Source organism: Haliotis cracherodii, unplaced genomic scaffold (assembly GCF_022045235.1).
Source record: "Haliotis cracherodii isolate W230 unplaced genomic scaffold, xgHalCrac1.p SCAF_7, whole genome shotgun sequence".
Classification (NCBI taxonomy): domain Eukaryota; kingdom Metazoa; phylum Mollusca; class Gastropoda; order Lepetellida; family Haliotidae; genus Haliotis; species Haliotis cracherodii.
Window position 1 is genome coordinate 39,608,251 of NW_027266330.1, and position 19,123 is coordinate 39,627,373.

Genomic DNA, 19,123 nt, shown 5'->3' on the forward strand with positions numbered 1-19,123 from the left:
GTGTCTTAACCGAAATCTCACAGGTAAACATTTGTCACCAACGCACACCTTATTGCTCTGAAACAGTGTTTTCTCATCAAACAGTTGTCAACGTCTACTGTGACTGCAACCCAGTCAAATCTACAATATGAAAACTATCAAGTTTCTGAGTTGAATTTATTACAAGTCTGTCCACCTACCATCTTCCTCCGGGCACAACATGTGAGGAATTCAACTTTAAGGATATGACAACATTATTCAACCAGCAGAACTAAATTCAAACTGTTAAAACATTTTAATTTTTGAAATCAGCGAAATGACAAGAACTCCAGTATACAGTATGAAAAGAAATATTTATAAAACTGTTGAAGATACTGTCATCATTCAAGTGACACACCCTTTGTTTCCATGCCAACAAATTCCTATACGTTTTCTTATCATACTTGTAAACTACATTAAAAACACATTGCATTTCTCAACAAGCTTAAATATGCTAATTTGTAAGACCAGTGAAATTTATATTATTTTTTTGGAGGATCTAACAAAATATTTTAGATTTTTTTAAGAAAGATTATTTCCTGCTTGGAGACAATCATCAACCTCGTGAATATTTAAAAACAAAACATAAACATCTCAATCCCTGTTAACCGTTCTAAACTTGCAAACACTGGTTGTTATTTAGCTCGCTCCTTGAAATCCCGACTAATTCCTCTGCAATGGCCTACAACATTTAAGGGGCTACACAGCAAGCTCTTGTATTTGCTCTCTGTGTTGACATTTTCCAGGTATGCCTCGCCAGCTCGTATGTCCAATTTGGCAGCAAACAGGTGATTGGATAAGCCAACAGAAATCTCGTGTCATATTTGATCCACTCCAATCTGCCCCATGCTTAACAAGTTTGTCTTATTTTAGCATTCGGACTACCTTGTTTCACACCACACTTCTTTTTGGTGTTCTTAACCTCCCTTCATTCTGCTAACAGGACATCACAATAGTGTCTTCAGACGATACATTGTGTCTTCTCATGTCACTGAGCTGGGTTCTTAACCTCCCTTCATTCTGCTAACAGGACATCACAATAGTGTCTTCAGACGATACATTGTGTCTTCTCATGTCACTGAGCTGGGTTCTTAACCTCCCTTCATTCTGTTAACAGGACATCACAATAGTGTCTTCAGACGATACATTGTGTCTTCTCATGTCACTGAGCTGGGTTCTTAACCTCCCTTCATTCTGTTAACAGGACATCACAATAGTGTCTTCAGACGAGACATTGTGTCTTTTATGTCACTGAGCTGGGTTCTTAACCTCCCTTCATTCTGTTAACAGGACATAACAACAGTGTCTTCAAACGATACATTGTGTCTTCTCATGTCATTGAGCTGGGTTCCGTAGCTCCCTTCATTCTGTTCACAGGCCATCACAACAGTGTCTTCAAACGATACATTGTGTCTTCTCATGTCATTGAGCTGGGTTCCGTAGCTTCCTTCATTCTGTTAACAGGACATAACAACAGTGTCTTCAGATGATACATTGTGTCTTCTCATGTCACTGAGCTGGGTTCTTAACCTCCCTTCATTCTGTTAACAGGACATCACAATAGTGTCTTCAGACGATACATTGTGTCTTTTCATGTCACTGAGCTGGGTTCTTAACCTCCCTTCATTCTGTTAACAGGACATCACAATAGTGTCTTCAGACGAGACATTGTGTCTTTTATGTCACTGAGCTGGGTTCTTAACCTCCCTTCATTCTGTTAACAGGACATAACAACAGTGTCTTCAAACGATACATTGTGTCTTCTCATGTCATTGAGCTGGGTTCCGTAGCTCCCTTCATTCTGTTCACAGGCCATCACAACAGTGTCTTCAAACGATACATTGTGTCTTCTCATGTCATTGAGCTGGGTTCCGTAGCTTCCTTCATTCTGTTAACAGGACATAACAACAGTGTCTTCAAACGATACACTGTGCCTTCTCATGTCATTGAGCTGGGTTCAGCAGCTCACTTCATTTGACAGACAGACAGATAGATTTTATTGTAGCGAAGTGAAATAGGGTTAACGTTGCATCCAAGATTATTACACTTATATTGGGACATGCATGCACCTGTGTGTGTGCGTGTGTGTGTGTGTGTGTGTGTGTGTGTGTGTGTGTGTGTGTGTGTGTGTGTGTGTGTGTGTGTGTGTGGCTGCTTGTACAACAGTGATCTGTCATTACATAAGACACAGTTATACAGAATGGTATGTTCATGCTCAGGAACTTTACGTCTTTTACATCAAACTTCTTCATCAATAATCTCATTAATACCCCTATGCACGTGTATACTCTGCATAAATAAATTATTACACCACTTCTAAATTTAGTGCTAATTCTTCTGTATGCAAACAAAGCTACCTGAAGTAAATCATATTCACAATCCCTAAGTAAGGTGAAGGTACATGCTTGATGTATCACTCTGTAGCATGGCTTGCCAATCTGTGTTGCACAATCATTGATTCATTGTTCAAAGGATGATGTAAACAAAGAATCAGGAGTAATGTCCAGCATTCTCAGACAGCACACATGAAAGAGTTCTCGCTGATGTTGCCATTTGCCCTGGCAGGATCGTGCTTGGAATGGAAACACAGATTCCCCCAAGTGATGATCCTTGGTTTGTCAGCACCACTCCCATCCTTGTACAGTCAACCAAAGTGGTCATAGCACCTGCATCACATTAACTTTTATGTATACTATTTATCTTCAGTATCTAATGTAGGTGCTGTGTATGCCTGATGCATGTTTCCTATATGTATTGAAAGGAGTCATTGTACAGTTGGCTAATGCTTCATTATAATAACCTACAATGCAAGTGACAACATGCAACTTCAATTTAGCAATGTTTGCATCATAAGTTACTGGTACACCATGGATTGCTATTGGCAGACAAAAATTCAGAACAACTAGCTGTTGCAGGCTGCTGTCAGTATAAACCCTCTGCCAGCAGGCTCAAACGAAATATTACAAAACATAATAACATAACTCCCAGTTGCAGATCATCAGACCCCCTTTTCTAACATGAAAAAAATAAAATAAAAATGTTGCCTTCCATAATAAGGTGTTGATTTTGATGTTAAAGCAAAATTAATAAACGTTTACATATCATGTTTGTGATTTTTTGGGTGGACTCCCCCCTACCCCCCACTCCATTGAAAGTACAAATGGCCCAAGTGGAACCCCCCTGTTTTTAAATCCTAGATCCACCTGTGACTCCTTAATACAATATCTGACCCCAGTGTTAACTGTCCTCACCTACTAAACCTCAGGGAACGCCTCTACAAATATTTCCCCTGATCATTGCTATTGTCAGCAACCACTGGTATTCTGTGTCAGTCATAACGCTGCATGCAACGAGAACACAGCGTAATCAACAAGGAGTGTGCCCCACTCAAACAACTGCTGGCACTGTGCTGTCAAGTGGCCTTGTTCCCTAACAATGCATGAGGAAACCTTATATGCTTCCTTGCAGGAAATCTTGGCGCCCATCACCATGCTGCACACATTCATAAACAGGGTGATTATTTGTCACTGAGTACCTGTATTGCCATCATGCTTTAACAGTACATACATTTCAACTGGACAAATGGCCATCTAGCTGTAAGGATTAGAGGTGCATGGTGTTACCATATACCAGTATACCACGATATGAAATACTAATGAATATGTATCACAATACATTTGGAAAATATCAGTATATTGCTTTTTTTAAAATCAAACATATCTTCATCTTGTTCAAAAATGTTACATTAGTGAAAAGTAATATCAAATTATATAATCAAAATATTAGCAACTGTTTCTTGTGATAAGAGAAGTGAAACTATTTGAGATCTGTTTCCTGTGTAAATTACACAAGCACTGTGATCACAGCAACATCCAGCTGATACAAACTTGTCAAAAATGTACTTGGAAAGTTATTTTTATTGACGTTCAGGACAAAATACAGATGAAAGAACACATGCAATATATCGCAGTACATATCACAATACAGGAAACATGGCCAGGCCAATACAAGACACGATTCAGGCCAATACTCATCACTCTTAGGGACAGACTATTTGATATTCAGGGGTGAGGCTGTGGCTTTCATTTTAAAATGAAGTCGTGTAGCAAACATTGAAAACAGATTACGTTTATGCTGAGTTTAGACATCGTGTAGCAAACATTGAAAACAGCTTACGTTAAAGCTGAGTTTAGACATTGTGTAGCAGACATTGAAAACAGATTACGTTTAAGCTGAGTTTAGACATCGTGTAGCAGACATTGAAAACAGATTACGTTTATGCTGAGTTTAGACATCGTGTAGCAAACATTGAAAACAGATTACGTTGAAGCTGAGTTAGGACATTGTGTAGCAGACATCATGTAGCAATACACCAGAGGGAGACACTGTATCAAGCTCTGTATATAGTATGCCCATGTGAGCAAATCTGCCTGGTCTATCAAAGGGAGTTGTCATATATGTGAGAATGTCAACATAGATGTGATTATTTTCTTACAAAAGCTTTCAGATGTGTCATATCCATGCACTGATTAATCTTGTATTTGGAAACATTTTATTCACTGATATTGACATTTCATTTGACCTTATACCATCACACATATATATCATAATATCACACAAATATATCGTACTATCACACACATATATCATACTATCACACATGTCAAACCATCACACACACATCATACTATCACACACACATCATACTATCACACACATATATCATACTATCACACATATATATCATACTATCACGCTCATATATCATACTATCACACACATATATCATACATATATATAATACTATCACACATATATATCATACTATCACACATATATATCATACTTTCACACATACTCTGACACATATATCAGTCATGGGATGATAAATATATCTATTCATTATTTTCTTTACACAATAACATAACAAAAACTCTATACAACACATACCACACATCAGCATATCGGTGGGTGTGTTGTATTCAGTGGGCGTACTGAGATCTAAGACTGCCCATTCATAAGAGTGGCCAGCTCTGTTGTGCTCAGTGAGTCTCAGTGAGTAGCATAAGGCTGAGTGTAACTATCTGTAACATGGATGTAACATTCCAGGCCGTGGCGGGGACGTTACTTCACGCAACAGCTACCCTGACCTGGCACGGAGTCCCTTCATGCAAATGTGGCTTTTGTTGTAGACAGTCATACCACTGACGGAAATCAAGCCGCACTTCTCTCCACTGTAAGGCATTCTCACACAACCCCAACATAAAACTACGGCCCATATAGTCAGTGACCTCATGTTTACTTCTATGAACTTGAGAGAATGCAACCTTTCTCTATTGCCCATTCTCTTAGCACTGACTTTTCAGATCTAAAACTTTATATGATTTCGTTAGCTGTTTCAGCTTCCAATGGCCCTGTGATCTAGTGTATGGATGCCAGACTGGCTCTGCGAGTGATACTTCACGTCTTGTCCAAAATATTTACAATGTTTGTAAATACCATTCATGATTTAATAACTTGCAAATAAAGTCGTGATGTAGATTGCCTAACCAGCTGTAGCGTATGGTAAATGCATTGTTTTACATGAGCTAAAGGCGGCTGGCTATATTAGCTACAGAAATCCATAACATCGCTATTACTACCAGGTAACTCATGATGCTAATCAAAAGTCCACAATGCAACAATGCTGTAGAGCAGGACAATGCACCAACCATTACAACACACGCTAATCCCTGCTGTATCAATGTGAGGATGATTAATGCATGCATCCACAGAGATTATTATCCACTACTGTGCTGCATGGCTGTAATGGGTCACAATCACAGTAATTGACGAGTGTTGTCAATTTCACTGCTTCATAAATAATCAATTTCGGCCAGCTGACACAGAAAGTGACGCTTACTGACTAAAGGTGAGACCAGAGAAAGCTATTACTGAACACAATAAAACGATGGTAAGTCTGTGTCGAGATTGGACGACAAATATCGAGGGAATGTTCGGTTGAACGCATACTATTTACCTAACAAAATGAGGCGCTATCAGTTGCACTTTTTGTGACATTTCTGTCACAAGGGACTTGTGATCAACTGATGTTAGAAACCAACTATCGGCATATTCTCTGCTTTGATGGAGTTATTGAGTATTTGATGCCCAGACACTTCACTGGAAACAACATCATCGTGGACCAAATTTACCCAATTGACCATCCAAATGGCACATCTTTTTTCCAAACTTGGGAAGAAGGGAATGCCAAAAGATCTCCAGGTTCCAATGTAATAAGGTTATTTAACCTATCAGATTGCTGTGAATACTCCCATATCAAGTCTTTGAACAGCATTTAGAAGTGATACACTATAGTGATACATTATCATTTAAGGGCTGGCTTCCAGCTGTTCATAACCATCAGCGCTAATTACTGTAGAGTGTTGGCTTCCATTGTCTTTTGCTAATCACCCATCAGCGCCAATCATCTGTTGGCCTCCCTCGTTAGTTTCCACCTTTTGTCATCTTATTACTTTTGTTGTTCTTACATGTGAATATACATATATATGCTCTCTGACTCATAGCATTCATTCACCTGATGAAGGAGTGAGCATATACTCTGAAACATGTTTCGTCATAATAAAGAAGTTGACATCCATAAATTCTCTCCCTTACTCCATATATTTTACAGTTTTAGTTTTAAATTATATGGTATTATGGTAACCTAATTTTTATCTTCTTAAAAACTGAAATGTGAAATTTAAATATCAGAAAATGTTTTGTAATGAATCTACACTTCCACTCAATATGACTAAGTTATTTAGGTCAACATGATCAACAGTGGGTATCAGTAACCAGTCATATTGTGTTAAGGTATTCATCACGCTCATTTCATGGTAAACAGATATTCAGTAAACAACATTACTACCCCCCATGGAGAGAAACATTGACCTCGGCATTGGGAAACCTGCATATCATAATCTGATACAAAATATCTCTAAGCTGATTTCTTATTGTAAGATGACCAAGGGAAGAGGATCAAACACAGTTCTAATCTGAATGTGTGTTCTAAAGGAATTATGTGAAATGTTTATCAGTTTATCAGTTAGTGAGTCTTGACATTACAAACATTCTGAACAGAACTGGGACTCGCCAAGTAGATAAATATTTATTTATTATTAATTTAAATCTGGATGAATTTGCTGAGAACCAGCCACAGATTTTATGTAAGTTTCCTGGCTTCAAGTAAAATAATGTGTTTGTTGTCTCGGAAACAGACATGTTTTGTTTGACCATAATATCATGTACCACCAGTGGCTATTACGAGTTATGTCCTTCCATGTCGCTCCTATTGCCCAATCAGATTCCATATCACTTTGCTTCAAACAAAATCGAAGCGCCCAGTCAAGATGATCTGATCGATAATCAAAATCTATCGTGTGATAAAATGGTCTTGCTTCATAATATTCATCAAATCATGTGAGCACCTTGATAAAAAAATATGAAAATATTTGGAAAATATCTGTTGAGTCCTCATGCTTTGTAAATCCTGCGATTGAGCAAAATGTGCATGGCAGTTTATAAACCAGATGTCTATTTTGTTATGTGATTTTGATTGGACTATGCATAGATTCGTTAGCCTAGGCAAAATATAACTCCGTAATTCAAGCCTAGTTCGGGAAGGGAGGAAACTGTAATAGTCGGTTAACTCACTTGCCTTGGGAAGAACGAAGTGTAGGGATGTGGATACAAGAGTTTAAAAACTCATAATTAATTATAGTGTGTTTGCAGTAACTAATCCTGGGTTATAAATGCCTATCTGACATTCTGGATATTCAGTTATCCAGACATGACTGTAGAATATGTGATGGCAGTAAGATCAGCAAAGTTTTGTTTGTTTGTTTGTTGTTTAACGCCGCACTCAGCAATATTCCAGCTATATGACGGCGGTCTGTAAATAATCGAGTCTGGACCAGACAATCCAGTGATTGACAGCATGAACATCGACCCACGCAATTGGGACCGATGACATGTATCAACCAGGATCAGCGAAGTCATCACCATGACTACAGTTCCTGCCACAAAAGGGACTGAACTTGGGTCTCCTGCCTGAAGAGACAAACAACTCCTCTCTATCCCTCTCCTGTCAGATTCCAGAGACAGACTTTTTGACTTTTTGCTCATTTCAATTTCTGAGGCCCAGGTATATCTTGTGAATTATGCTGTGCAATAAGCATGTTAATTTACTATGTATTTGTTCTTGTGTGAAAGCATATTGAATGCTGACTTAAAACTATATTTTATTTTTGTTAAATAAAGATATATGAAGTGTGGCCTTTAGTCGCAGGGAACTTATTGCAAAAGTGGCATTGAGATTTAACTGGCACTCTCAGGAATGTCACATTTTAGTAATGGAGCTGGACTATTACAGAGACCGAAGCATCACAGGACTTGCTGACTGTCTTGGATTAATGTTTATAATCTGTTGTGTACAGCAGGTACAGGTGACACAGCTGTAATTGAAGGATGTCTGTTTCAAGGCTATGCTGCAACTCAGGATACCAGCTGTTGTTAATTACGTACATATCAATAATGTATACAATCAATGAAGGATGAGTTGAGGAAGGACAGGGCTTACCTGTTCTGTCGACTGAGCTGCCGCCATTCTGGACACAGGCCAGGCTGACAGTACTCGATGACGGCACTGAAATAAACAATGACAGGAGATGTCAAAACATACATGTCACATCATGTCACTTCTGAAACTGCATGGCTGACAGTACTTGATGGTTACATATGCAGTTGAATGAATGTTGTTTTACAATGCAGTCCAGCTATATCACATCAGCATGTAAAACGTTTCAGTCTGGACCAAGAAACCAGTGCCATGAAGACACACAAGGGGGGCATGAAGACACACAATGAGGGCATGAAGACACACACGCAGGGCATGAAGACACATGAGCAGGGCATGAAGACACAGTATCGGGGATGAAGACACATCAGGGAATGAAGACACACAATCAGGACAAGAAGACACAATCAGGGCATGAAGACACATTATCAGGGCATGGTGACACACAATCAGGGCATGAAGACAAATAATCAGGACATGACACACAATCAGGGCATAAAGACACACTATCAGCGCATGAAGCGAACAATTAGGGCATAAAGACACACAATCAGGGCATAAAGACACAATCAGGGCATAAAGACACACAATCAGGGCAAATGACACACAATCAGGGCATGAAGACACACAATCAGGGCATGGTGACACATGATCAGGGCATGAAGACACATTCAGGGCATAAAGACACACAATCAGGGCATGAATACAGACAATCAGGGCATAAAGACCCACAATCAGGGCATGGTGACACACAACCAGGGCATGAAGACACAAAATCAGGGCATAAAGACACACAACAAGGGCATAAAGACTCACAATCATGGCATAAAGACACACAATCAGACCATAAAGACACATTATCAGGGCATAAAGACACACAATCAGGGCATGAAGACACACAATCAGGGCATGGTGACACATAATCAGGGTATGAAGACAAACAAACAGGGCATAAAGACACACAATCAGGGCATGAAGACACACAATCAGGGCATGACAACACACAATCAGGGTATGAAGACACACACTCAGGGCATGACAACACACACTCAGGGCATGAAGACACACACTCATGGCATGACAACACACAATCAGGGCATGAAGACACACAATCAGGGCATGATGACACAAATCAGGGCATGATGACATACAATCAGGGCATGACAAAACCTGGTGACACATTACAGTCACCAGATCCTCCTTAGAATGTTCTGACAATAAACACGGCATACTGAGGTCTATTCTGTAAGTTTCAATTTTTTTGAATATGAAATACATTGCTAAACATGTCTTCAATCTCAATCTTTTTTTCTGTTCTAAAGAGGGGAAGCTCACTGCCAACTTAGTCAGTGTGTCGTGTCGGTTACACCCTGCATTGTATAGGCTGTCATGATATCCCAGTTTACAGACAAACACCCCAACAACAACAACGAAACATTGTACAATGATTTACTCCATCCAGATTATTATAGCCAAACCCTATTTCACTGCATGAGCTTGTACTTCTGCGCTAAGAGGGCATGATCAGCTTTTCAATTTCATTTTTATTTGAGTTCTATTTTACACTGGAAAGCAAATCCCAAACAAGGGAGATCCAGTTATCCTGACCATGTTGTTTTTGGTTCGTGTCTTATGAAACACTTTACAGACACCCTTTCTATACTATCCAAAAGAAGTTAAAGACCACACGATTCTTTCATACTATGACAGTAAACATGGCATGACAGATTACTGATAGTAATTTTATAGAATCAGGTGGTCCTTAACTTCTTTTGAGTAGCATAATATCATGTAAAAAATAAAATGTTGATGATTTGCAAAACAACATGCAAACAAAAGAAAACTACACTCAAGGCTGATCTTGCATCTGCATGCTGAGAGTGAGGTGTCACGCCCCGCCATATTCAAGTCCTATGTGTGGACCGAAATAACTACTTGCCCGCCTGCCCATGGCTCCTAACTTTTCTGTCAGGATGCAGGAAATATTCCTCCACCTCCCCAACTGTCTGGCAGATAATTTTAAGACTACTTACATATTCAGTAAAAATAACTCCTTGTAATTTTTCAAGATATTGTTTACGTTATTTAAACTGAATCAAGATGTAATTTGTCTCTTGTCTTTTGGGATTTTTCAATATTTATAATGTGTGAATGAGGGCAGGTAACTTTGAAGATGGGCAGGCAAAATTTATGGGTCACCTGCCCGACTGTCTTGTTGCATTTCGAAATTATTCTAAACACTTGAGATGGCACCTGAAGAGCTTCACACATTGTACTCAAGTGGGGAACCAAACCCAGGACTTAAGCATGTTGAAGCAACACTCCACCCACTCTGCCACCCATTACTGTCCCTTCCAGACACATGTGTTAAATACTCTAAGTCTGAGAACAACTTACTGTAGATTGACGCCATCGTTCCAGTCAGATGTAAAGTTTGTAATGTGACAGTCTGGTACCACTGCCTTCAGCCATGCTAACATCAACTTCTTCGGAGGGAACTTGGTTTTACCGATCTGGTATCGCAGAATCAGGTGCCATATGAGGCCAAGGATCAACTTGAGACTGCCATTCACGATGTCTTCACTTCCTGTCAAAGGAATCATGGGATACTTAGCCACAGAGTTAACCACAATACATCATCATTTAAGATACATGTGCTCTGAAGCAAAAACATTATGAAGCCAGATTAGGACTGTAGTGATTTAGCAAAGTACTGGTGCAGTTCGGAGCACAGTAGCAGTATGTAAATTCATGTACAAGATGTACTGACAGTGTTACATGTACACTTTTAAAATACTCCGATGGTAGGCACAAAATTATTGTCACCAGTAGCTTAATTAACTTATGTTTTCTAAATATGTTTCTGCTGTTTTCAAGGTGTTTTCTTCCATGAAGGAAGGGTTGATCATTCTTGTGTGGTGTTGTTCATCAAGTCATAACCTGCCTGTCCTCGATGGAGCGTAGCATATCATCTTTCTCTTATGTGCCCACTCTCTGCCAATGCTTCATCTGGAAGCTCCATCTCGCTGATCATTAACTCAGCACAAAACATCTCTAGCTCAGTAGATTAAAATCAACAACCAATGAAAACACCTCTTCTAAACAACACACCCGTAAAGATCCGGGGTAGAATAGGTTTTCAACAACCCATGCTTGCAGTAAAAGGCGATTTTGTTGTCGTAAGAGGCGACTAACAGGATCAGGTTGTCAGGATCGCTGACTTGGTTGATGCACGTCATCGCATCCAAATTGCGTGGATCGATGCTTATGATGGCAATCACTGGATTGTCTGGTCCAGACTTAATTATTTATTTACAGACCGCTGTCAAATAGCTGTAATATTGCGGAGTGTGGTGTAAAACAACAAACAAATCTGATCAACAGACCATCATGAGTACAAAGATGAAGGATGGAAGTCCTTATGTACCAGACCAATCAGTTGTTTCAAGACAACATGCATACGTTGTGTCATGTCGAGTACAGGTGACATCCTATCATCAAAGAACACTGGAATTTGATTGGACATCTTGTATGTCTTGAATTGAAACATGGTATGGTGGCAAATGTAGGCCTCAAATGGAGGCAGGATACCCTGGATAATGAAGCATGCAGCCTGGCCAGATGCGTATTGCCTGAGTCATGCCTTACTGTACAACAACCGTCAGAACAACCATTCATGCAGTGTTCATTTCAGAAACAGGAAACGTTGGTCCCAATGACCCTACCTTTCCAAGAATTGGGGGCATTTGATGAAACCAGGGGACACACAAATGTTCAAAAGAATTCAATAAAATTGGCCCCTTTGTCTGCTTTTGTTTCTCAGACACCAGGACAAGCTGATGGCCACATGTGACAGGGATATGCAATCGGACATGAAAGTTTAAAGCCATTTGGGCCTCGTACTTTATCCAGCCTATCAAAACATGTTACATTGCAATGATCAGTTCATGCAGAACACATCATCACTGAATGCTAACTGAAGAATTTTGAGGCAACAATATATGATAAATATATTCCAGTTGCAAAAATGTGCTTACATCTGTTTTTGACAAAGGAAAATTTGTGTTGAATGAAAGTCAGTAGTTGAGAGTACCAACTTTTAGTCTTTGATTATAATGTTGTTGTTTTTTCTTGCACCATTAAGGAATTTTTGGTGCAGAAGTCCTCAAAGTTGCATTATGAATTGAATATTGTTAATGTGACCAACCGTGAGAAGGCATTGTCATCCACAAACATAGCTCTTCCCACGTGATCTTGTTCATATAGTCAAACCTCTGTTATATGTCTTAAGAGACCAAATCGGATCGGTTGCGCGACGTAGGCCTCCTTCGAGTTCACGGGGCTGATATAAATATCTTACTCTTACTCTATCCGCAAGTTTTTGTTCTTTGCCTCTCCTCGGTGCTGAAGATTCGGAAGTCACAGATTTCATTTTAATCGCATCGGGTGGTTTCTTCCCGATTAATTCGTAACTTCATTATTCAGCGCTGATACAACAGCTGATAATCACAAAATTAACAATATTTCAGGGGTAAAATAACTGATGAAATAATCAATATGCATCACACCATGAAAGTATGTCCTCCAGCAACACAATACAAGAAACAACAACATTTAATATAGGACGTTCTTAGTGAATCAATCAAGTTGCGAAACAGTCTCATTTCGTGTAGTCGCTCATGCGTGAAAAATGAATGTGAACGCAACTAATTACCTGTATTCATGGTAATGGACATTTAAAGTGAGACTGTCATCAGTGATAATCTAAAACACTGTTATTAGTGGCTTACAGGAAATTGAATGTCTGTCTGTAACCTGGGCAATCAGCCATTATCATATTGATCATGTTGATCTGAAGTTGGCATTTTGTTGGAGTGACTTGATAAAAACTTGTTTTGATTGCCAATTAGACCATGCTTAAAGCGTTTTATGGTGTTTGTGTTATTCTGGAGATAACATGGTTTACGACTCATACTTTTCTAAAAAAGGTTATTCAAACATCCAATTATTAGACACCTCATTATGGTGGTATTTGATTGAGAACTGGTCAAAAGATACAGTACAGCATGCAACGTTACCATGATTAAAACACCTTAACTATCACAACGTCAAGCATGCCAGTAATCTGTAATTGTTGAACATTGAACATGGAGATCAGTTTAACAAGTTTAAATTTGATTCACTGAATTGACAACCACACAAGAATATAGAGAGGGAGTTTATATAGATTCTTTGTAGGTGTGCAAATGTAAATAGTTGGGGTATAAAAGTTTCAATGAAATTAAAGAAGTACATTCTTTCTTCGAAAGTGATTCACATTGACAACTTCAGATTATCTCAAACATAAAGTTGCCAATCACCTACATCATTAAAACTATCAACATCGCCGTTATCATCATGATCATCATTATCATCATCATAATCATGATTCAGCATGTTGTTGAATATCATCATCATCACCATCATCATCATCATCATCATGTCATCACCATCATCATCATAATTCAGAATGATATTGAAAATTACAAAATCTAATTATTTCATCTTTTTATCTTTTCATCATATTCATATAAAATATATATGTATTTTTTAATAATAGTAGCAATATGCTAACTTGTGATGATAAATCAGACACTACAAGACTTAGCACTGTAATATCCTAATCCTTGGACAGCCTGGAGAAGTAAAACCTAAAAAAAGTTTTAGCCACATCAGCATTATTCCAGTGTTGTGCAGTGTCATGCCATGCATGACGGCCATACTGGAGTGAGTCATGACACCTTCCATGTCACCCCCGATGGGTATTTGTTCACTTCCTTACTTGAGTTGTGTTCATCCCACACCCTTATCATGTTTATACAAATCCTAGATCTTCCACTGGAATGTCACTTCCTTACTTGAGTTGTGTTCATCCCACACCCTTATCATGTTTATACAAATCCTAGATCTTCCACTGGAATGTCACTTCCTTACTTGAGTTGTGTTCATCCCACACCCTTATCATGTTTATACAAATCCTAGATCTTCCACTGGAATGTCACTTCCTTACTTGAGTTGTGTTCATCCCACACCCTTATCATGTTTATACAAATCCTAGATCTTCCACTGGAATGTCACTTCCTTACTTGAGTTGTGTTCATCCCACACCCTTATCATGTTTATACAAATCCTAGATCTTCCACTGGAATGTCACTTCCTTACTTGAGTTGTGTTCATCCCACACCCTTATCATGTTTATACAAATCCTAGATCTTCCACTGGAATGTCACTTCCTTACTTGAGTTGTGTTCATCCCACACCCTTATCATGTTTATACAAATCCTAGATCTTCCACTGGAATGTCACTTCCTTACTTGAGTTGTGTTCATCCCACACCCTTATCATGTTTATACAAATCCTAGATCTTCCACTGGAATGTCACTTCCTTACTTGAGTTGTGTTCATCCCACACCCTTATCATGTTTATACAAATCCTAGATCTTCCACTGGAATGTCACTTCCTTACTTGAGTTGTGTTCATCCCACACCCTTATCATGTTTATACAAATCCTAGATCTTCCACTGGAATGTCACTTCCTTACTTGAGTTGTGTTCATCCCACACCCTTATCATGTTTATACAAATCCTAGATCTTCCACTGGAATGTCACTTCCTTACTTGAGTTGTGTTCATCCCACACCCTTATCATGTTTATACAAATCCTAGATCTTCCACTGGAATGTCACTTCCTTACTTGAGTTGTGTTCATCCCACACCCTTATCATGTTTATACAAATCCTAGATCTTCCACTGGAATGTCACTTCCTTACTTGAGTTGTGTTCATCCCACACCCTTATCATGTTTATACAAATCCTAGATCTTCCACTGGAATGTCACTTCCTTACTTGAGTTGTGTTCATCCCACACCCTTATCATGTTTATACAAATCCTAGATCTTCCACTGGAATGTCACTTCCTTACTTGAGTTGTGTTCATCCCACACCCTTATCATGTTTATACAAATCCTAGATCTTCCACTGGAATGTCACTTCCTTACTTGAGTTGTGTTCATCCCACACCCTTATCATGTTTATACAAATCCTAGATCTTCCACTGGAATGTCACTTCCTTACTTGAGTTGTGTTCATCCCACACCCTTATCATGTTTATACAAATCCTAGATCTTCCACTGGAATGTCACTTCCTTACTTGAGTTGTGTTCATCCCACACCCTTATCATGTTTATACAAATCCTAGATCTTCCACTGGAATGTCACTTCCTTACTTGAGTTGTGTTCATCCCACACCCTTATCATGTTTATACAAATCCTAGATCTTCCACTGGAATGTCACTTCCTTACTTGAGTTGTGTTCATCCCACACCCTTATCATGTTTATACAAATCCTAGATCTTCCACTGGAATGTCACTTCCTTACTTGAGTTGTGTTCATCCCACACCCTTATCATGTTTATACAAATCCTAGATCTTCCACTGGAATGTCACTTCCTTACTTGAGTTGTGTTCATCCCACACCCTTATCATGTTTATACAAATCCTAGATCTTCCACTGGAATGTCACTTCCTTACTTGAGTTGTGTTCATCCCACACCCTTATCATGTTTATACAAATCCTAGATCTTCCACTGGAATGTCACTTCCTTACTTGAGTTGTGTTCATCCCACACCCTTATCATGTTTATACAAATCCTAGATCTTCCACTGGAATGTCACTTCCTTACTTGAGTTGTGTTCATCCCACACCCTTATCATGTTTATACAAATCCTAGATCTTCCACTGGAATGTCACTTCCTTACTTGAGTTGTGTTCATCCCACACCCTTATCATGTTTATACAAATCCTAGATCTTCCACTGGAATGTCACTTCCTTACTTGAGTTGTGTTCATCCCACACCCTTATCATGTTTATACAAATCCTAGATCTTCCACTGGAATGTCACTTCCTTACTTGAGTTGTGTTCATCCCACACCCTTATCATGTTTATACAAATCCTAGATCTTCCACTGGAATGTCACTTCCTTACTTGAGTTGTGTTCATCCCACACCCTTATCATGTTTATACAAATCCTAGATCTTCCACTGGAATGTCACTTCCTTACTTGAGTTGTGTTCATCCCACACCCTTATCATGTTTATACAAATCCTAGATCTTCCACTGGAATGTCACTTCCTTACTTGAGTTGTGTTCATCCCACACCCTTATCATGTTTATACAAATCCTAGATCTTCCACTGGAATACCACATATTTCCACCCTGCCCATCCATCATATCCTGTGATGCCAGGGACATTTATAGGTCACACATTAATCAAGCAGGAATACGTCACAACGTCCAACACCCACAGTCACAGTGTACCCTCACATAGACAGGACGGTGAGGGGAAATTGAGTGTAACGTCGCGTCCAAGATTATTGCATTATTATAGCGACGTGCATGCACGCTGCTTGTACTAGTCCAGACTGATTCCGATTTATAGTGCTAGGTCACTGAGATACCATGCCGCAGTTTAACATGAATACCCCATTCAGACACTGTATACTGACTCCGAGCCAACCAGTCCTTGTTTTAGACCCTTAATGCTGAGCGAAAGACAGGGTAAGAACAAGTACCATCTTTTAACGTCTTTTGGTATGACACGGCCGGGGATCGAACCCCGGACCTTCCGCTCTCCGGGCGGACATTCTGACCGGACGTAGGGGAATGACACCTAAAACGCCCATCAAACAGAGGCTGAAACAGATAGTTGCCTACAATGAAGTAATAACAGTGCTTCAGACTGCCGGGGGCACTAGCCACTGACCCATGTAGAAACATATGACCCTATTCAGGACAACATGGCCCCTTGGGCACATTTCTAAACAAAGCCCTCGTTGTCACTGGTAATGGGCTACTTAACCTGTATGCATTCAAGCTAATACTCCGTATAATAAACTGTTACATCTTGTTCGGATCAGCCCCTGGCTCCTGTCCTGACAGAAGCACTGTAATAAACTGTTAAATCTTCTCCAGACAGGGTAGTTGTCAGATCAGCCCCTGGCTCCTGTCCTGACAGAAGCACTGTAATAAACTGTTAAATCTTCTCCAGACAGGGTAGTTGTCAGATCAGCCCCTGGCTCCTGTCCTGACAGAAGCAATGTAAGGATACTCCTAACAGAACAGATGTAGTCCCAATAGTCATTACCCAAAGACTGCTTGGTGGGGAGCATCCAAAGTCAGGGGAGATTTTGATCACATAACATCCATCAAACTGTTCCCATGTTGACCAGTCTCCATGTTTAGAATAGGGGATCAAAATATCATAAATCCTTTCTTATTTATATAATGAAAGCATTCTCTATGAACGTGTCAAACATTTCCATATGTGTCAAAACGTTTGTGTTTTAAAGAAGCGTTAGGATACATGTACCATATCACTGTTTTTCATTCCATGATCCTGTTCAGCTTTAGTCGTCCATCATTCATAATAATAAATTTATTTCTTTTTCAACCTTTCATAAAACAATGCCAGAGGTTTCTCAATCAAATTAATTTTCACACTTGATGTGCACACCTGATTTAAGTCCCAATAAAACAACATAAGAGCAGGGCTAACAGACTGAGTGTATATCTCCTGTGCAAACATCCCCAATGACTGAACCCACTTCAGTTTCAGCAACTGTTTATCCTCAAAAATAGCTGTGGTACATCCACATCACAACCAAATGATGGAAATGGAAGCAGAAATTCTGCACTCAATGCAACTAATGATGATAATTTGATACACAAGACAAGGTGTTCACTGCCTTGGCTGCCAGAAGTTCTGGGGCAATGTGTTTAGGGAGGGTGGTATTTAGGTGCAGTCTCATTCAATGGCAGACAAATGGAGCATGTCATTCCGAATCTACAGTTTCACAACTGAAGCTTATCAGAAAATCAGATACCTGCCAGCTATTCAATAACTTTCAAGGTAGAAAACAGCCACTAATCTCAGCCTGTAAAAACTGTACGACTTGTAGTTTTTACCTCCAGATTGAATCACCAGGAATGGTCCACTAAACTCACGCTGCTGATGGGCTGGTTCATTTAATTCCTGGAATACCATTTCCCAACCAATACTGATAAGAATATCATGTTTAATGTCATGTCTGCAGAGTACAACAAATGCTGACATGCAAGTTAATAAGGTTTCATGACAGGTACATATTTACTCAAGCAAATATTAATAGTTCTGTCCCGAAGCATACTTCCTTCCCACTATTTATCTACGATGTCAAACTCAGACGAAGTGCCAGCGGCAGTCAAATTAGGAAAAAAACATTATTTGGTATAAAAAAGGATTTTCATAAACTATTCACACGTTAGACTACAGTTGTTTTAAAGATATTTCATTTCCCCAATCTACAGGTAACTGGACCGGTGCACAAGTAGACTCTGCTTATGTTATAGAATCTCCAGGACCAAAAATGAGAAGACTTCCCTGAACTAGGCAGTGCCGAGCCTGCAGCT

The 19,123-nt window shown here is 39.3% G+C and overlaps 1 protein-coding gene across 1 annotated transcript in view; it reads right to left on the bottom strand.

Annotated features, from left to right (window-relative positions):
- Nucleotides 1-19,123, bottom strand: part of LOC139447095 (filamin-A-like) — a 113,844-nt gene that overhangs the window by 82,403 nt on the left and 12,318 nt on the right. Inside the window, exons 2-3 of the mRNA XM_071228256.1 lie at nt 11,033-11,222; nt 8,639-8,704 (exon numbers count right to left, since the gene is read on the bottom strand). Coding sequence (XP_071084357.1) covers nt 8,639-8,704; nt 11,033-11,222 — 256 coding nt within the window. The remainder of the gene's footprint in view (nt 1-8,638; nt 8,705-11,032; nt 11,223-19,123) is intronic.